This window comes from Meles meles, chromosome 13 (assembly GCF_922984935.1).
Source record: "Meles meles chromosome 13, mMelMel3.1 paternal haplotype, whole genome shotgun sequence".
NCBI lineage: Eukaryota > Metazoa > Chordata > Mammalia > Carnivora > Mustelidae > Meles > Meles meles.
In genome coordinates, this window is record NC_060078.1 from 39,165,416 (window position 1) to 39,186,461 (window position 21,046).

Consider the following 21,046-nt stretch of genomic DNA (forward strand, 5'->3'; position numbering starts at 1 on the left):
AATGAAACTTTTTAAAAAGGTAAAATGATTGGCTTTTACAAACAATAATGCTTCAAATCCTTCTAAAAGGAAACGACAAATACTCTACTCCACAAAGAAGTGCAGTCAGCTGTTAGACAAACGAGGCAGACTGTGTGCTAACCGGGTAAGAGGATGATTTAGACAATGCTGGTTACAGAATAGCATGTCCAGTATAATTTCGTTAACGTGTGTGTGTGCGTGCGTGTGTGTGTGTGTGTACTTCACACGCACACAGATTTACGGAAGCAAAAAACTGTGGAACGGTATGGCCAAACCCCTGACAGTGATCTCTGGGGAAAGTGGGGCCACTGGGTAATTTCACATCCTAGTTCCTATTTCCCTGTGTTGTACCCACTTCATATCGTGCGTGCATTATTTTTATAATAAAACTCAAGTAGTAGCACTTGACAATATTGTTCCTAGGTGCACAAGCAGTGAGGCAGGTAGCCCTGTGCCGATGAGGTCAGGCGTTAACCTGGAATTGGGAAGGAGAAAAAAATCCCCCAGCAGGAAGTTGCTGTTCTCAGACTTAGCCACCAGAGGGCAGCAGAAGACCGGCCCATTGTTGCGAGACCTGAGAGGCGGTGGGGTTTTTAGGGGGGCGGGGCTTCTAAACCAACGAAAATGTCAGGAGACTGAGAGCATGACCACAAGGTTTGAAGCCGACTCCACTGTGGTGCGGGGCTGGGGTCAGGTTGCAAAGGAGAGGAGGAGATATATTTCAGGCAGAGGTCTCTTGCCTCAGCCCTAGGAGGAAACTGAGGCAGAAGCCGAGTCAACCCTGAACGAACAAGGTGTGGGTTCTGGGGAGCAGAGGAGGACGGCCTCCTGCCCCAGGAACCGGCACATCCAAGTCCCTTCCCAGAAGCAAGGCCTGGGCTCGACACCTGCCATCAGGTCCAGGGGAAGGTCTCAGAACACAGAGCTCAAGGGGTAGGAGGTAGAGCTGGAGGGGGACCCTGGGGAGCCCACTTCCGAGGCAGCACAGGCGGGGGGGGGGGGGGGGGGAAGGGGGGGGCGGTCACCACCTCTGTGAGGGCGGCAGGAGCTGATAGTTCCTGAGCACATTCTCGCTGCCAAGCACTCTGCCTCCTTTCAATCTTAACAGTGACCCTCAGGGAGATAGACTGGCATTATCCCATCTTACGAGAGAGGAAACAGGGGCTCGGAGGGGGCGGTGACTTGTTCAGGACGACCACTGATGAGCTGTGGTTCCGTGTCCCATCCATCCCGGCCAGGATGAGGGTGAGCAGGCAGAGATGGAGGTCAGGGCAGGGGCCATAGTCCCAGACTTGGACCTCAGATGGCTCCGGTGGGGCGCAGGAGCTGTGTGAAGGGGCCCTGCCTTATGGTGCAACCAGAGGTGGGGGCGGGGGCTCGCTGAGCAGCTGGTAGAGGGGACAGCTGCTCAGCATCCAGCTTGCACTGCGTGGGGACAGGAGAAAGTGCTCTTCGCTTCCCGGCGGAGAAGCAGGATGTGGGAAGGTAGCTGGCCTGCGCGCATGGCTCTGGGGAAAAGGAAGAGCAAGGATCTGGGGAGAGGGGGCACAGGTGCGGGGCCTGGCTGGCCCTGGGGGTGGTGGAGGCAGAAGCCGTGTTCCCCCTCGTCGCCCCCAAACTTTTCAAGGATGGGTGGCCGGCAGATTGGGGGGCTGGGAGGGGACTGGGCCCGGGCTCTGGCTCCCACACAGGCCCACTCCCTCCTCCGACAGGACCCCCCACCCGCACCCCACAGGCCGCAGCCAGGAGTGTCTGTGGGCGGGTGTGAGTGCATGTGTGTGAATGTGTGTGAATAAGTGTGTGTTGGGGCGAGGTGAGCGTGGGGCCTCTGACAGCCCTGGATAAAGTGAGTGAGTTTAGAGGGGCCTTTGTGCCTGAGGACAGACTGTTCCTGGCTCTGCACAGAGTTCCAGGGAACAGGCAGATGCCTGACTCTGGAGGTGGCAGCCCTCCCCCAGCAGGCCGCCCGCCCCCCTTGTCCCAGCCCCTCCTGCCCCTTCTCCCTCTCCCAGAAGCCATGGGGAGCCTGGCCAAGGCAGCACTGGCCTGGGAACCGCTTGGGGTGGTGTTTGTATCCCTGACCCTGGGTTCCCCAGGCCACAGGGAGAGGGTCAGTGTGTCAGAGGGCAGGCAGGGATCTGACTCCCAGCTCATTGTGGGGACCAGGCACAGCTCAGGGCTCCAGACCCGGAGCTCAGCCCCAGCACTGCCTCCACACCCCTGCATGGGGACGGAGACCTCGGGGTTCAAACTCTGCCACTGCCGCCCGCCTGCCGGGTGACCCTGGGCAAGCCTTCCTCCCTGGGGGCCTCGCCGTGGCCCCGACAGAAATGTGAGGGGTGCGCGTGGGTGCCGACCTCCGAGGGAGGCAGGAGCCGACCCAGCGCCGGGCCACCTTCCCCAGCCCGCTGACACCCCTTTCTGAGGTGGACTGTCCACTCTCTCCGGGGCCTTGCAGCCAGCTGCCTCTGGACATGGACATTAACTCTGACCGGAAATCCTTCCTGTCCAGGGGAATTACTGGTTTGCACAGCTCTGGGAGATGTCGAAATGCAGGCTGTGTTTGCCTTAGGTTTGTTTTCTTTCCACGGAAGACAAAACCAAACACACACATGGGTGCGAGCATCAGGGATGCTCTGCCCTGCCCTCGCGCAGGGCAGATAACTGAATGTTCGCCCCAAAGCCCCAGCTGGTGCACGGTGGGCGCCCTGTGATGACTGCAGGGCCGGTCAGTGGACTTGGGGGTCCTGGGCAGGAGGCTTGGCTCCCACTCTGACTTCCTGTGTGATCTCTGGGAGGTGTCTCTGCCTGAGTCACAGACAACGACATTAAGGGCACCACATCCCTGGGGACCCCTTGGGTGCCAAGCCAGGCACTGGGCCTTGGGCTTACAAAGCCCTCTGATCTGTCTGATCTCCACACTATCCCTGGGGAGGCCCAGGGCTCACAGAAGTGGAGGAAAGGTTCAGCTTCTGCACATTATCCCCAGGGGCGGCAGGGCTGTGGGGCACAGGGGCACTCTGACAGGGCAGGGCTCTGGTGCTCAGATCTGTTTGGATCCCTACTGGGGAGGGCAGCCCCTTCCTGGGGCTGCTGGCGGGGTGCTTGCTGCCACGCAGGCACTCTGAGGAGATATCCCCTCCTCCTTCTACTTTGTGGGGGTTGGGTCCCCTTCTCCATTGCCCTGCTCAGCTCTGATTCCGAGTTCAGGTTGACTCCAGCCCTGTCGGCCACGTCACCCACACTGAGGGCAGGCATCTGGGGGTGAGTGTGCCAGCAAGCAGGGAAGGGCTGGTGGCTTCTGGGAGTCACTGGGCACTCCAAATAACACAGGGGAACATTCCCTGTGTCTGAAGTCAGGGATCTCTGCTGCGGCCTGTTCCCCGCTCCTCCCCCACTGTGGTCCCTAATCCCAAGGACCCACACTTTTTCTCTGCTCTGTCTCAGAGGCTGCAGTCTGGAGGGGAGGGCTGGCCCACAGACACATGATTTGACCTATATACTATCTATAATTTCAGTAAACTTGTTGCCAAAATTTAAAATTGGAAAATTTCACAGAACCACCTGGCTTTCTAGGGCCACCCCCCTCCAAGCAGCACATTCTTAGACAGCAGTACCTGGCCGGAGCTGAGGATGGGGGCAGGGGGCGCCACCCCTCTGGCAGAGGCCAGAGCCTCTGCCCACCGGCTCCCCACCCCTGACATCACCACTGGCCCCACAGGACCACGAGAGACCATTTCAAAGCTTGGCATTTCTCAACCTTGTACATGGGACTTCTCTGGGGAGCTTTAAAGACCTGAGGACACAGGCCAAGTCCTCGCGCATCTCTCAGGTCACAGCGCCCATCGTGATTCCGAAGCATAGCAAGGTTGAGAGCACTGGCCCGGGTCCGAGGGGCCCCGTGTGTGGGTGGCTTCTCGAGATCCATGGCTTCCCGTCTGTGGCTCTCAGCTAAAGCCCCACCTTGTGACAGCCCGGCCTCATCCTGGCTCGCCCAGGAGAGAGATCCTCTGTTCCCTCTCCTGGGGACTTCCCCCGGGGGCTGGACATTTCCGATCACTCATTCGGTGATGCCCAGGGTCTGAGACCCAAATCCTGGGCCTGGCAAGAGGGCCAAGTGTGGCCAAGGGCGGTGGGGCCCGGGACTGTTGCCTCCAAGGAAGATTCACTCCTATATATGGTCACCCGGGAGTCCCATTGCTGACGTGCTAACGTGTGACCTAATGTGCTGACAATCTCGCCCAGCCTGGGCCCGAGTTGGGAAGGGCCCTAAGTCTGGAGAGAGTGTCCACTTGGGGGCAGAGGGGCTGGGAGCAAGCAGGCAAATCAATGGTGTGGAGGCAGGGCAAGGACAAGATGGCCCAGACCTGGGACAGGAGAAAGGCAGCTCGAAGTCCTTCCTACCCGGCTTGGCCTCACGCATCTGTGACGACGTCCAGCTCCCCCTGATGCTCTGTGTAAACAAGGAAACCCATGAGCCACTCTTGCTTTTAAAAGTTCTTTTAATACATCATGAAAAGGCTATATTGCTGTAGGCAAGCCGTATACAGATTTTCCAGGAATAAGGCACACAACGGAATGCCATCCCGAGGGCGGCCCTTCGGAGAGACCGGGAGCCTTCTCCATGCACCCTCCGAGCCAGGCCCACAGGTTCTGTTTGTCTTCTTAGCTGGACATACACGTATTAACAGATACAGACATGGACAGGGTCACCACACGGGAGCGGAGGAGGTCCGACGGCAAGGCTGGCAACAGATGGCGATGGGCCCTTCTGCCACCAGCCCTTGGGGACGGTTCAGCCACCTCCCTGAAGGCCAGAACGCCTCCCACACTTCAGTTTAGTTGTTGTTCTGGGCTACAATGTAGTGATGTTGGATTAAATGTTCATTTAGAGTAGATTCAAGTCTATTTGATGTTGGAGGCAGGTGTAAGGGCTCTGGTTGGCACATCCCAGTTCAAAGAGCATGGGGTCCAGAGGCGTGGCTCAGATGACAAAGCTCCAAAGAGGGGCATGGAGAAGTCAACCTGTTTCCTCTTCCCTCCTGGGCCCTGCTGACCGGAGCCCTCCACCAGGCCAAGGAGGCCATCTTTGGAGCTGGCCAACCACGGAGGGGCTGGTTAGTCACCTAAGCCGGCTGTGTAATACTGTTAGGCCCCCTCTTCCCCTGGCCCACTCCCTGCCTCCCGCAAAGTTAATAACCATAATAATAAGATAATAATAAGAAGGTGCAAAAGAATGGATTACAATGCTGTGTTTTTACCCTCAGCTGGAGAGGCTCAAAGGGGTCACTATTCCCTTTTTGGCTACATATCTAATAATAGCTTCCCTTAAAAAAAGCAATACTTTCCAAAATACACACATGTATAAATACAGGACACGAACATATTAATAAGTCTAAGCACTTGAATAATATGCTTGGCTACATAATACTGATATTTTCATCCAAGAAAAACAACACAGAATAACAATATGGCTTAAAGAATTGCAAAGATTTTTTTTTCCTCATCAGAATTATGTACCAACTTCATATAATATTCTATGTAGACAATATTTCCTTCTTAATGTAGTTCAGTTGCGTACTTTTTACAGATCAAAGCATAGTAAAAAATCAAACCAAAAACAAAACCAAAAAAAAAAAAAACCCAACAACAGGAAAAAAGAAAAAAGTTCTCACCATAAATATTTTCTTGCAGCTCAAACAGAAGGTTTGCAAAAATACTTCCAGACATCTTCATTTGATATTCTAGTGCCCTCCTGAAAGCTCCGAAGTTTTGAAAATGACTCTTTTTTCTTAAATCTCAAAAATCAAGCAATTATATTTTTCTTTTTCTTTTTCTTTTTTTTAAAAAAAGGCCCTCAAATATATACAGACAAAGATCACCGTGAAGATTCTTTTTTTTTTTTTTTTCGGGAGAAGGTAACAAATTCAGTGTTGTGAGAAAAATTGGTAACCAGAAGAAATTTTAACATCTATGATTTTTTTTTCAAAATACACACATAGTATTTTTCTTAAAAAAAAAAGGAATTCTGTGTCAAGTATAACTCAAAATAAATACAAATTCACAAGTAGAACTATCGAATACTTCATACGGGTTCAACGCCGTTATCCCTCAACTAGGTCACCAGATCTAACTGCAGGCGATTGTCCCTTTTGAACATTCAAGCCACACACTTTCTTGTCTCCCGGGCTCTAGGGCCCTCTGAGCACTTAATCCTCACAGTACCTGGCCGGGGCTGCCCACAAAGAGCCCCCATATTCAGCCAGAGCCTTGCAGGGGTGGGCAGTGCAGAGAAGGGGCTGCCTTGGGCAGGAGGGCCCAGCCCCCACCTCGGCCAGCTCTGCACTGATGGCAGACAGGCCTACTGGGAAGGTCACTTTGGGGGGATATCCCATTTCCTACTGGCCCCGGGGAAGGTCCCGGCCTTCAGCAGTCTGGAGCCTTCGTTCTTTTTAGGGTGTGGGCTGCCCTCACCACCGCAGCACAGTTGGCAGGCTCTGGGCCTCCCCGGGCCCGGTCCCTGGAAGGGCTGGGCCCCGGTCCTCACAGCAGAGACCAGCACACCGCCCACCACTGCGGACACCACCTTCCGCACTGCACCAGGGTGACTGACGGTGACAGCTCCTCTCTGCGGACAGAGAGCCTTGGGCCGGAATGACTGCAGCTCCCCTCGCCACCATGGAGAAGACAAGGGACGCTGGGAGAGACTCCTCGGTGGCACTCCCACTGGGAGGTAGGGTGTTCACAGTTGGCTGCGGGGCCCTCTGCCCCTGTGGACAGCGGGGAGGTGGCCACGGGCTCAAGCTGGAGCAAATAGCCTCTTGCTAAGTGCTCAGAGGGCACGCCCTCCCCACACCTCCCCTGCAGGCCTGCCCCCCGCCCCCCTCCCCGGCTGCCAACGCACTCACACCATCTCTTCAACTTGCTCCCTGGACCCCTGGTTCACTTCCCTCTAACCCCTCAGTTGTACACAGCATTTTCATTTGAAAACAAAAGGCGACCAGGCCCTAGTTGGGTGACCTTGAGCCGTGGTAAACACTGAATTTCAGGCCCATTGCACGGTCTGAATTTTTTTTGTTTGTTTGTTTGTTTGTTTGTTTGTTTGTTTTTTGTTTTCCACAGAGGCATAATGTTGGGGCAAAACCAAGTGACCCGGTCCCGCCAGCCGGCTCTCTCCCTCTCCCTGCGAGAAAGGAGGGATGATGGGACAGTAAAAATAGGGCTTCTCACAGGGGAGAAAGGAGAGAGGCGAGTGTGATCCCTCCCGCCAGCCAGGACAGCGGTCTCCCTGACCAGCATGACTTGCCCAGAGGCCTCCCTGCTCCCTTGGGAGGTAGGAAATCATTGTCCCATTTTATAAACGAGAGGTTCTGTAGCTTACGACGGGTCGGCCTCGCGTGAGGGGGACTCTTCTCTCTCATTTTTGCAGAGGTGGGATGGGGACATCAGGAAGGGCAGGGGTTACCAGTGGTGACAGGGGAGAACCAGCATCCCTCAGCTCTGTTCGAAATGACTAATGGGTGACCACGTGCAGTGTAGGGCTTGGTGGGCCTCTCCGGACAAAGCTCCATGTGAACCCCACAACACCAGAACCGAATTGGGCCTGCGCACCCCGGAGACCCTCTCTCACTTAGCTAGTGGGCGCCCTGAGGGCCGGAGTCGAGAAGTCCTTCCTGAGGCCTCGTAGTATGTGAGCAGCAGGGCTGGCACACAAACCTAGGTCTCCAGACCACCAGACCTGTGTCTGTCCTGCCAGAGGGCCTTCCACACCGGGCCCTACGGCCTCGATCAGGGGGTGGACTCCGGCGTGGGTGTGTGTGAAGGACAAGGGTAGGGAAGGGGCCTGACACAATCCAAGCACAAAATCTAATCCCAAGTGGGGGAAGTGTGTGGTGGGGGCGGGGAGAGGCATTGTCTGATGTGTCCCAGGCCACACTGTGGGACACTAGCCAACATTCAGCGCCTCCCTGTCCCTGACCTCTGGGTCTAGGGTATGCAATGCTAATGACGTCACAGGCAGTAGGGTCTGGGGCTCGTGGCGGGCAGGGGCAGAGATGCTCGCTACCCAGCAGCTGCTAGAACAGGGGTCAGCTTGCCAGGATTGCTGACTCAAACAGGACACAAACACGGCTCTTCTGAGAGTGGCTCTGCACACATGGCTAACTGGAAGGTTCTGGGCAGAGAAGGAGGCCTGGCTAGTCTTGGGGACACAGTCCCCGGCAGGCTTTGGGATTCACAGTACATTTAGTGCACTTGCGGCCAATATAAGGCTGCTCACCCCAAAGGGAGTCTCAGAGGAAGACCGCCAGCAGGGGACACCAAGGGCTTTATGGGGTCCTGGGTGCTGACCTCTGCTTACCCCTGCCCCCTCCACACAGACCCCAGGCCCACCTGCGAAGAGCCCCAGCATTCGGTGGGGGCAGCCATGTCCGTAACACTGTTTGGCAACACACACGAGACGAGAACCTAAGACACCCCCGCCCAGGCGTGTAAGGCTGCAGGACACACGGCACTGCGGAGAGATGCAGAGTGGCGGCCCCTCCGGGCGCTGGGCGGGCGGCTGCGGGCGTGGCGGGCTGGCTCACTGCACCCGGCGGCAGTAGTAACCGAGCACCTTACACTTCTCGCAGAGGTGCTGGGGGTGCTCCTTGCTCTGGTCGGACACATCCAGACCGTCGGGCTTCTCCAGGGGTCTCTGCAGAGAGGAAGGGGGAGTGGAGAGAAAGGCAGGAACACAGAGAGAAGCAGGGAGAGTGAGACAGGTGCAGAGAGAGGGACGGAGAGAGCACAAGATAGACAGGGGTGAGGGTGCCCGGAGACAGCCTGGAGTCACCGAGTTTGTTTCCCTAGGGACCCGGGCCCTTCCTGCCTCTGGCCCGTGGCAGGTGCGTAGCCCAGGGCTACGTAGTACGTAGTACATAGCCCAGGGAGGAGGGGCTCTTGGACCCTAGAGGTCTGGATGCCACTTTGGCCTCCCCCTGGACTGTCAGAGCAGCCACCTCCGAAGCTCATGAAAGCCCAGGACACAGGCAGGACGGTGGTGCACAGACATTACCCAGATGAGAAAAGCGAGGCCCTGAGCAGGGAGGACCCAAGCCCATGTCTCCTAACCTCCAGCATACCAGGCACTCCTTCCCAGGCTACCTGTCACTGCCATGCTTCAGGCTTGGGGTAAATGAGCTCTTGGCTCTGTGAGGTTAGCAGCCAGTGCCCCTCACCTCAGGGCCTGGCATAGTCCTTGCCCTGTCCGTTGAGTGGCCAAAGGAGCAGAACTCCACTGTGTCCTAACAGGGAAACTGAGACCCAGAGAAGGGAGGTGGCTTGCCAGACCTGTGATGCTACTCACACACTTTGTGACCTCAGGGGGGCCTCAGTTTCTGCATCTGGAAAGTGGGCCCTCATCGCGCCTCAGTTGTGGAGCAGTGGGAGGAATTGGATGCCTAGATGTTTGTAAACTAAGCAGCATTAGGCACACAGGAGAGCACTTCGGGGACATGAGGAGGTTCCTGCTCCCTCCTTCCCTCCCATCCTGGCTCACAAAAGCCAGCAGAGACTTGTTTCCCTGGAAAATTTATGGAGGCTATTAGGCACACCTCCTGAGGCAGCACAGAGTTTCTTGGCTGGCAGTCGAAGCCCCCGCCCAGAACCCCCACCTGCAGAAGGGTCCCCTGTCTAGATGTGGGGGGATGCAGAGGAAGCTGCTCAGGGACAGCTGGGACCTACATGCTGAGGAGAGGGCGCAGGAAGCACAGGCTGCTGCGGGGCCGTGGACCTTGATGTCAGAGGCTGTGACCAAAGATGGTCCTGGAGCGAAGCCACGCGCAGACTATAATCTTCCCAAAAGCAGTACACGGGCTTTTCGGGCCCACCATGCAATCCCTGGCCCGAAGCAGACACTGAGAGCAGTCTGGGAAATGGAAGAGCCCCAAACCTCCAGGAGGAGAGCATAGAGATGATGGCAGGGCAAGGTCGGAGGGCCACAAAACCCATCTATGTGTTTCTAAGCCCAAAGCCACCCAGAGAAGGCTTGCAAAATGGACAGGAGCCTTGTCCTTGTCCAAGGGGCCTTAACATGACCAGATTTCCTGGCCAGGGGACTGGAGGAAGAGTTTAGCTTTGTGTCAGACAGGGGCTTGAACAACCTACAAGCTGTGTGACCTTGGGCAAGCCACCTGGTCCCTCCGATTGTCCATCTCCCTGTCGGTAAAAGGGGACGTTGGCAACACTTTTCTCATGGGGTTGTTGCTACAACTCAATGAAAAGAAAGAGCAGAGCAGAGCTCCTCACACTGTTTGTTGTGATTACTGATGGGGGGGGCCACCACCAGGGAAAGGGGCACTGAAGCTGTGATTCCAAGCTGAGAGGCCCAGGAAGGCCCCCGAACCTGCTCTCCCAGGCATCTCAGGAAGACCGAGAGCAGCCCACGGCATGGCCTGCAAGCCAGGGCTGGGAGCTCCCTGTCAGCCAAGCTGCCTGGCTCTAACAAGGGCTTTCTGACCTGGAGCTGAAATCTGGCTCCCCATCCCTCCCCCCTCATCATCACTGCCACACAGGGGCTCCCACAGGTCTGAGAGGGGCAGTCCTCAAGTCTCCCCTCCCCCAGGTCAAACTTGGCCTGGTTTCCAGCTCTCCTCCCCAACTCTCCATGCTAGCCAGGGCACCCCCCTGAACCAGTCTTCCGGGTGGAGCCAGAGAGGCCAGAAGAGGCAGGTCCCACACCACTCCCGCCCCCATAGTTTACACTCCACAAAGCACGGCCACGCAGACCGTACCACCTAACCGCACAACCTCGCTACAAGGGGCCTACTACTATCCTCATATATTACAGATGAGGAAACGAGGCTCCAAGACAGTAAGGGTCTTGCCCAAGGGCCTGCAGCTTCCCCTATCTACCCAGGGCTGTTGGGTAAGAGCTCTCTGCTCTAGAACCTCAACGCCCCCTTCTGTAAGCTGGGCGGAAGGTTAAGAACACTTAGAGAGTGCAGGAAACGAGACGACTGCCCTTAAAGCACTTTATGGTCATAAAGAGCTCTGCAACGCTTCATAATGGCTGTGTGACCTCTAGAAGCTACTTAACCTCTCTGTGCCTCAACTTCCTCTTCTATAAAATGGGGTTACTAAGAGTACCTACTTGATAAGGGGTTGTGCAGAGTAAATAAGATAATTACATGCAGGGTCCACCAGTATTCCCACAATGACTTATTGCTGCTATTGCTAATATTGTGGAGGACTGGGGGCGGGGGGCAGGGGAGCTAGCTGAGTCCCTGGGGAAGTAGCCCTGCCATATCCTCACCACCCCTCCTCCTTGGCCATGACCCCATCCGTGCCCTTGCCCTCCATGGGTCCGGGCTCCGCTGAGTGGAGGAGCTGGGGGATGCCGTCAGGACTACTCCCCTCCAGCGAAGGAAAACCTCCAGCTGCTGGGATAGATCACCCCAGGGCTGTCCCCACCCCCAGCAGGGAGGCAAGGCCCTTCAGTGTTTTCTTCTCCTGGGGGGCAGCGGAGCTGCAGCTGGAGCCTGACGGGAAACAGATGTGGCAGGGGAAGGAGGAGAGGGAAAGTGGAGGGTTCTCGGGGGGATGGATGCCGTACAGGTCAGAGCTCAGTTGGGGGGGTGGGCAGGAGAAGTAAAGGAGCCCCTCTCCACCACGGGGTGCTGGGGGCTGGGGACTCCAAGTCCTCCCCAGCCAGCCTGTAATCTCCCTGAGGGAGAAGGGCCAGGTGAGAAGCACATGGAGCCCAGGAGAGGGCCCCTGTGAGAGCAGAGTTCAGCCCAAAGGGGAGTGCGCTCTTAGTTCAACACAGGAGAGAAGGGGTTTTTGGATTGGGATCTCAGACCTTCTCAGGAATTGGCAGGAAATCAGGAACCAGGACACCATGTCTCCTTTAAACTGCCCACCCTTGGCCCCAGGCCCTGGACATGTTCCTACAACACCAGGCCTACCCACTGGGCCATCAGGCCTGTCCGGGCACTGTGGGGCCTCGGTCTACCCCCTCGACGCCATTAGCATGAGGGCCAGGAGACCCCTGTCCACTGGACCGCCATGGCCAGCTTTGAGTCTGTTTGTCCGTGTGATGCAGGGTGGCTGATGGGAACCACAGAGACCCTGGGGTGGGGGTGGGGGGGTAGGGAGGGTCTGCAAACAGAGGCAGTGGAAGCCAGCATGAGGGCCATGAAATCACAAAATGTTTCCACCACAAGAATCTGCTCAGACGGCTCCTTCCTTCCCACCCCCCCACCTCCCAGCCGTGCTCCTAGTAGAATAAAGACCAATTCTAAGCCAGGGCTTCGGAGCCAGCTCCATGCAGCCTGGTCCCCACCTCCGATCTCTGCTTCACCCCTCAGCTCCCCCAATGTGCTGTACCTGACCCTGGCCTCCCCACTTTGCAAACGCTGTTCCCTCCCCCTCAGCCACTCCCTCCCAGTCCCCTCCACCCTCTGCCAGAGCTCAGCCAACATCAGTGCCTTCCCCAAGAGCCTCAAAGTCCACCTCCCTTTCCATCCTGCCTCCACCAGACCCCCAACCCCTGCTCCCACCATCTTTGGTGACTCAGCCTCCATGAGGAAGACTGGCCCCAGCCCTGGTTCCTCAATGCCCCTACACCATCATCAACATGACCTCTCCCACCGCCCCCTTGACGGCCCCCCTGGCCACACCCTGGACTTGGTCTTCTTCAGAACACTGCTCTCTGTGCTGGGCAGCCCCCCCGACTTCCCTGTCCATCAGGGCCCCCCTGGCTCCCCAGGATCACGCACCATCACACTTCTGCAAACACACCAACTCTGCAGGCTTCTACCCTCAGAACCGCAGTCTGGGCGAACCTCTGACCTGTACCGCTGTCCACAGACTCTGGCCTGCTCCCGCCCCTGCCCCGTGACCCCCGCTGGAGCAAGTCACAGAGCTGGTGATAGTTACGACCTCACACCTCCCCAGGCTGGGGACACAGCTCGATCTCTCTGGGAGGCCCACTTCCTCCTTCATCCTCCCCCAAGGCCACCCCACCCCTCCTCACCTTCACATCTAGTTGAAAACCTCCCGTCCCGTTTCTCTGAGAAGACAGAAGCCTTGGAAGGGAAGCCCCTCCTCTCTGCACCAGTAAACCCACCAACCTCCCTAACCACCCCCACGTCCCTCCCTCCTGTGCCCATGGTAAGGCATCGCCCTCCTGTCCCTGCATCATCAACCTTTTGCCTCCCTCTGGCTCCTTCTCATTTGCCTGTAACACACTTGAGCTCTTCCCATCTCCATCCCACCCGCCTCAATGCCATCTGTGTTACCGCAGCGACTGCCCCATCGCTCTGCTGCTCTCTGCAGTCAGACCCCCTCGAGGGAGTGGACAGTGAAGGTATTCCCGCTGCAGCCCAGCCCCACCAACCCCTCCTTCTCCCGTCATGGCTCTGGGGCCACTGTCCCAGCCAGCAGGTCGCTGTGAATCCACATCCCCACTCCGCCCTTATGCCTGACCCACAGGGCATCGGCTTCTGGGCTCGCAGACCCAAGCTGTAGTTCAACAAGGTCTCCAGGCCAAAGTGGTGCCCCAGGAAGTTTGAGGACCACCTCCTTAGTGCCAAATCCCCAAGGCACTTCTCCATGGCCATGATCCCTGACATCTCTGCACGAGCCTCACCTGTCCCCTCAGATGGCACGCCCCGACCCCAGGACTCCGCACTCCCTAGTTCTCCTCCTTGATGGACTTCTCCTCCATCTGACCCCTCAGTGCTGGGATTCTGCAGCACATAGTCTGGGGAGTTCTGTCTCCACTTCGTCTACATTCTGCAGGAAATCTCATCCACTTCCTGAAAATCTTAAGGTCAATGACACCCAAGTATGTAGGAGTCACCTTGACTTCTCAGATGAGCTTCAACGTAACAAATCCAACTGCCTTCTTGCCATTTTGACTTAGATTTCCAGACACATCTCAAATGTAACATGTGTATCAGAGAACTCTTGGTTTTATCTGGGACACCTGGGTCTTACTACCCAGATTGCCCACCCCAGTAAGCCCACTTCCATCAACACGGGTTGATGACTGTTCTTGTGGGTTCCTGCCCCTCCCTCACCTTCCACATCCAACCCAGGGACACTTTGCGTCTGACCCAGGTCCAAGGCCACCCCTCTTCCCAGTATGCATGGGACTATAGCCATGACTTTTCCACTGGTCTCCTCATTTCTGATTACCCAGCTGCACCACAACTAGTCTCTGCATACATCAGAAGAGTCATCTCAAAATAAAGCTGAAAGCTCTGTTGCTTGTGGGTTTTGAGTGGCCCCAAGGCTGGGAAGCACACCGTACAGCTTCCCACCCCATTCCTCTTGTTCAGTTCTCCTGATACTTTACTGAGGTTTGGGCCTTGAGCATCGAAGTCCATAAAGCCACAGGGCACTTGCACCTGCTGTATGGTCTTCTTGAGATTGCTGTCCCCCACTTGTGACAGGTCTGTCTTCCTCCCAACCTTCGGGTCCCAGAGTAAACAGACCTCCTCTTTGCAGCCTGTAGTGAGTGGATCCTCCCTGGGACGAGCTGCCTCACCACGTCTGCCACCACCCCCCCCGCCCCCAACATGCCCATGTACACCTTGGCCACCAGCCGCACGCATGGTGCCCGGAACACTGGAGCTGCGGGCGAGTAATCGAAGGAGACATGTGTTTTCCGCAGCAAGCTGCTGCCCCCGCATTCCCGCTCAGCCCGCAGCAGCACCCCGAGCTCATTAGTTTCAGAAATCGCCTGGGTCTGCAGTCTCAGGGTCGTGCTGAACTCGCCCCTTTCACCTCCTTCCCTTCCCAGGGAAGTGGTGATCTCTCACTCCCATTTCAGAGGAGACCGACAAAGGGCCAGCGTGGAGAGATCTGGTCTCATCCTTGTCACATGCAGGTGTGAGCGGAGGCCCAATAACGATCCAGGTCAGCCGCCAGGCCCTCATGAGAGCCCCTCTGTCCACCGCTTCCCCGCCCCCAGCCCCACCCCGCTCACCTGCTTATGCGGATACACGTTGATGTGGCACTTAATGCACTCCTGCCCCATGTTGGCCCACGAGTTCCCGCTCATCCATTTTCTCTTGCACTTGGGACACTTGTACTCGCCGAAACAGCGCTTTTTGCCCTGGTATGGGGTCAGACCCTCGCCTTTGGGGCGTGCCTAGAGGACAGGAAGCAAACACAGGGCATTGGGGCTCACCAGGCCAAAATGATGCCCCTACAGGATCCCCACAGTCTTCCCTGTGCAGGCAGGGGGTAAGGCACTTTTCACCCCCACCCAGAGAATGCCAAGGCCACCCCCAGAGCGCGTGCGCACGCACACACACACACACACACACACGGGAATCCCAAGGCTAGGAGACCCACACAGGGAGTCAGAGAACAGGAGGTGGTGGGCGATTCACATCTTTTCTAGATTTCAGGGAACCATGGCCTGGAATGACTTCTCTGACTCACAGCATAAAAAGGCAGCCAGCAGTCCCGTGCACCTGCACACAGGTGATCTCTAGCATGCCCTGACCCCTCCGGATGTGTTGTCTGCATGGTCGTTGGTGAGACAACACGGGCACAAGTATGCAATCTGGGGTACAGCAAAGGGGTGTCTCCCCTCCCCCGGGGCCCAGCCACCTGTTCCCTTCCTGGAGGCCACCTTCCTTTCCTTCCCACCAGCCAGAGGTGGGCTCTGCATTTACAGACACACGCAGCACACACAGACACACACGCATCCTTGTCCCTCGCTCCATGGGCACACCAGGCATTGGTTCTGTGCCTTCCCTGTTTCATTTCATAATCTAGTCAGGCATGTTATTATTATAAGATACATAATGGTATATCTTCTCCCCGAATCAGGACACACAGTCCTACTGACTTGTGTTTAATAGCTGTACCAGTGTGGAGTCTCCAGGAATTCCAGGGTCTGCCCGGTGCCATTACACAGCTTCTGGGTTGGGTACAGACAACCCTACGATGAATAACTGTGTGGGTGTGTGGGGGGCGGGTGTCTCATTTTGCACATGGGAAAGGACATTTGCGGGACAGATGCTCGGAAGCAAAACCGTGGGGTACTTGCACTTTCAATTGTGAAAGGTAATGACGAGTTAGTCCCAGCTTCCACCGCACCACAATGCACGGGCACCAACTTAACGTCCTATCTCCTTGCCAGAAGTTTCCACCATCGCCCATCTAAGAGGTAGAAAATCTTCTCAGAGTGGCTTTGATGTGTATGTCTTTTATCACAAACAACAGAGAATTCCCCACGCATTTAAGAACCATCGTGTTTCCTTTGCTGAGTCTTGGTGTATGTTCTTGGTGATCTTTTTTTTCTGCTGGGGTTTGTCATTTTTCTTGTTGATTTGTAACTGCACTTTATCTATTGAAGAGACTGGTTCTCTCCTGTATGTTGGTTTTTTTTTCCTTTTTGTTTTAAACAGCTTTAGCGAGATAGGACTCATACACCCCACATTTCACCCGTGTAAGGTATACAATTCAATGGGTTTCGGGATACTCACCAAGTCTAACAACCATCACTACAAGCAAAGTTTAGAACATTCTGTCATACTCCCCCGAAAGAAACCCTGTATCCATTAACAGTCACTCGACAGACCACCTCCACCGTCTCACCTTCCCCAGCCCTGCGCAGCCACCGGTCTATACATTTCCCTGTTGTAACTAGTCCATCCAGAAGAGTCATATAATAATTGTCCTGTGGGGCCTGGCTTCTGTCCGTGTAATGCTTTTTTTTTTTTAAAGATTTTATTTATTTATTGGACAGACAGAGATCACAAGTAGGCAGAAAAGCAGGCAGAGAGGGAGGGGGAAGCAGGCTCCCCACTGAGCAGGGAGCCCGATGCGGGGCTTGATCCCAGGACCCTGAGATCATGACCCGAGCTAAAGGCAGAGGCCCAACCCACTGAGTCACCCAGGCACCCCCGTGTAATGCTTTTAACCTCCATCCAGGTAGTAGCACCTATCAGTACTTTATTCCATTTTGTTGCCAAATGATATCTCATTGTATGGCTATGCCATGTTTTATTTATTTGTTCATCAGATGATAGGCATGTGGGTTGTTTCTAATCTTTGGCTATTATGAATAATACTGCTATGAACACTTGTGTACGAGCAGCACGGTATTTTATAAAGTTGGATTCATTACCCCAGTGTTTGAAAATGGAAGATGTCACCTAGAACTATGACCACACTGGTCCAGAAATCTTGGTGGTGATCATCAGCTGGGGCCAAGGAGGGTCCTCTCCATTCCGACCAGCGGCTCCCTGCACTGACATCGTATCTTCGGGGCTTGCACGCTCCAGGTCTGAGACAGGCTTAAACACAGGTTCTATGTCGGCACTCTTCAATGTGTGGGTCCTAGACTGCATCCGCGGCATTCCCTGGGAGCTTGTTAAAAATGCAGACTCTCAGGCCTCACCTTACATTTACTGAATTAGAATCTGCATTGTAACGAGAGCCCCCGGGAACCCATGTACCGTTATGCTTACTACGAGGTGATCTGTTTCTACAGTAATGTTCCTCTGGGTAATTGCCCAATTATGAAGGAGTGCATAAAGGTTAAGCGCACAGACTTTGGATCCCAATTCTAGCTTTGGGATCTTGGGCAAGTTACTTCACACGAATAATGACAGGAACTACCATATAAGGCTGTTCTGAGGATTAACTGAGATGACACACAGGAAACACTTAGAACAGTGCCTGATACATAAAACAGCGGTGTTAGTTATTATTATGATTTACAAACACAGAACAATAGCAGCACACAGAGTGATCATTGTACCTCTGGGAATCATGTCTTATTCCCGGGAGCCAGTACCACCACTTGGTGACAGCCTACTAGAATTTCAAGCAAAACACTAAAAAGGGACATATGTGCTGAGTATGTGAATCTAAATCTAGAAAGTGACAAGAATATTGCCCTGATCTCTTGGGCCTGCGGCCGAATGTCTTTTGGATCTTTCTTGGCCTTCCTGCCAGCCATGATATCCTGGTGAGGAGGTTCAGTCTGAGCGCTAAGACAGGGCTGGCTCTCGGCACTGGCAGGCCGGGGAGAGAGGCTGGTCATGCCAAGGGGAGCCCTCAGTATCCAGGCTCCAGGCACACTGCAGTACAGGAGTCAACTTCTGCCTTGGAAGGCATTTTGAGCTCTGTTGGTCTCAAGCTAGTGGGTGTGCGGTAAACCCTCTAAACACTCCCAGGGCTACCTTTCCTACCTGGTGCCTGGAATGCCAACATCTAAGCCACTCTAGCTTCTGTGGACCCCGTCCTCAGTAATCCTGAAAGAAGTACTATATGAACTCTTTCCCTAGTGTCTCCATTCTCCAAGCCACCTCCATTCAAAAGGGAATGACAGGTAGGCCTGGGGTGACCCACCAGGGGTTAGGATTTGAGACCCCTTGACTGAAAGGGGACTGCTTGATTCCGAAACGGATAGGCCCTGCAGCTGGGGCAAAGGGCGGTGGGGGGGGGGGCGGGGATGGGTCAGAGGGAGGGGGCACCCGCCGAGTGAAGGATGACGATCCCTGGCAGGGCCGACAATTTGGTTCCCAAGGGGTTTCTGCTTCAGAGACGAGCAGGAAGGAAACCCACACGAAAAGATGATACAGAGTGTGCACCAGAAACAGAAGCCGGCAGATGAGAGGCAGGAGTGAGGGGAGGATCGGGAAGCAACACCACGTGGGGTAATTAGAAAACCAGCCGTTCTGGAGCCATCCATCAGGAAGTGTGAACTGCTGGGCAGTGCCCAGGGACGGGGGCCCCAGCCTCCTGCAGGACCAGAGGTCCTCAGCACACTGTTCCCACCCTGGGAGGGCCCCGCTCTGACACCCCTGTGCTTGGGACGTAACCCACAGCACAGAAGTCATAGCCAGATGGTGGTGATGGCCTTCCGCCTCTGCCCGGGACAATCTGGGGGACCCTCCATCAGTTACTCAACCTCTCTGTGCCTTGGTTTCCTCATCTGGAAATCCAGGAGGATGGTAGGGGCCCGCCCTTCAGCGCGGCTGGAAGGGTGGGAGGCATTCATGCTCTGAAGGGCTGGCTGGCTGGCTGGGCATTGCAAGCGCTCCCTGGCCATCAGCAAGGTGATTTTCTGCTGGAGCTGGTAGCCGCTGCGTTCCAGGTGAGGCAGAGGCTGGGGCTGAGGTCAGGAGGTGGAAATCACCAGAGGAAAGCTCCAAAGATGGGAGGGGGTCTGGGTGGAGGGTGGGCTTGCTATCCCTGGGGGCGGGGGAAGTGGCAGGCAAAAAAACGGACTGCATTAGGTGTCTTCACCTTCTAGAATTTTCAGAGAGGAACAAGAAAGAGAGAAGAAGGCCACGGAAGCTCTGCAGGGCGGCTGCTAGCAGAGAACAGAGGGAAGAGCAAGGGCAGACGTTTATGAGGCACCACCACAGCCTGTCAGGCTCCCACTCAGCTCTTCCCATAATCCTGTGGGGTAAGGAATTACATCAACCCATTTAACAGATGGTGAAACGGAGGCATGGGGCAGGGGCAGGACTTACAGAAGAGCTTCCAGCTTCTGGCTTTGCCACAAGGCTACCCTGGGCTTTCTTTTGCTGTCTGTCACCCTTAAGTGATCTCCACCACGAAGCTGAAACCCCCAGCCCCTCTGCTCAGCCCAGCCTGGTGGCTTTGCACACCTGCGGGCAGAGGGGAGAAGTGACCCGCAGGGCAGGGGTGAAGAGGCAGATGATGCAGGAAGGGAAAGACGGGCCAGCGGGCAGCTCTCTCAGCCCAGCACCGAGAAGCGGCTTCCTGGAAGGACTAATCCCAACACTGTTTATGCTTACAGAGGAAGGCAGGGCCAAGGGGAGGAGGAATTTTTGACGGAACAAAGGCTCCTCTACCCCCCACACTTTCCCCCTGCCTCCTCCCAGAAAGGCCAGCCTCTTCTCATAAACTTCAACATGAAACAGACGCTGAGTGCCCAGCACTGCAGGGGCCGCCGCCCGCCCTGGCTGGGAAGGGTGCCAGGTCTGACCTGCTCTCTTGACCCGGGCCCCTGCCACGTACCCCTCTGGGGAATCACATCAGCCAGCAACCCGGGCAAAACTCAGCGGCACTCAGACACCACCCCTCATAGCACAGACAGGGCCTCTGGGGGCCAGAGAGGCAAGGCAACTTGCTCAAGGACACACAGCAGGCCACGGACTGAGCTGAGAGATGGGGCTGGGTCCTCAGATGTCCACACCATGGCTAGAATCCCTGCATGGGGCAGCCTGGGAAGTGGACGGTGGCGGCTGCTGTGGGGGAGGGGAGAGGAGCTGGGCCAAGGAGCCACAAGAGCAAAGCTGGGCGGGGGTTGTGGGAGGAGCCATCCCGGGAAGCCTGGGAAGAGAGAAGGATGATGCTGACCTTATCTGGGCAGTTTCTCAGAATGGCTCCATGTTTTTTTCCCAACAGCTCATGCGATTTCTTAGGGTTGATGGTAAGATGGTAAGCTCCTTGTCACTGGGGGTATGCAAGCAGGAGGCTGGGTAAACAACTATCAGGAAGGCTGCTGAGGGGGCCTCTGTCTTGGTCAGGTTATTCTGAGGGCACTTCCCCCTCTGTAGTGCTCCAGTTCTTGCTGAGGAAAGCCAACCAGCAGGTGTGGAGAGGAGGTCCTCTCAGACACTGCTGCGGGTAGGGCTGAACAGGTGTATTTCCTACTAGATTCTTAGAGCACAACTAGGCAACAAGCCTTTACACTTTTTAGAAATGTCCATTCCCCCAGCAAATCTATTTCCGGGCAACCATCCTAAGGAACTGATCAGAGATGGGGACCAACAGGGTGTTCAAGAATGTTCATCACGGGGGCGCCTGGGTGGCTCAGTGGGTTAAAGATTCTGCCTTCAGCTCAGGTCATGATCCCAGGGTCCTGGGATCGAGCCCCGCATTGGGCTCTCTGCTCAGCGGGGAGCCTGCTTCCCTCTCTCTCTGCCTGCGTCTCTGCCTACTTGTGATCTCTGTCTGTCAAATAAATAAATAAAATCTTAAAAAAAAAAAGAATGTTCATCACAGCATGGTTTATGACGTGCAAAACTAGAACAGTCTA

At 55.6% G+C, this 21,046-nt stretch overlaps 1 protein-coding gene across 2 annotated transcripts in view; it reads right to left on the bottom strand.

The window, feature by feature from the left end:
- Positions 1–6,008: 6,008 nt before the first annotated feature.
- ZCCHC24 (zinc finger CCHC-type containing 24) overlaps positions 6,009–21,046 on the bottom strand; it is a 59,045-nt gene continuing 44,007 nt past the window's right edge. For both annotated transcript variants that reach the window (XM_046026854.1, XM_046026855.1), the window contains exons 3-4: positions 14,996–15,160; positions 6,009–8,716 (exon numbers count right to left, since the gene is read on the bottom strand). In XM_046026854.1, the coding sequence (XP_045882810.1) occupies positions 8,603–8,716; positions 14,996–15,160 (279 nt within the window). In that variant the 3' untranslated portion in view covers positions 6,009–8,602. The remainder of the gene's footprint in view (positions 8,717–14,995; positions 15,161–21,046) is intronic.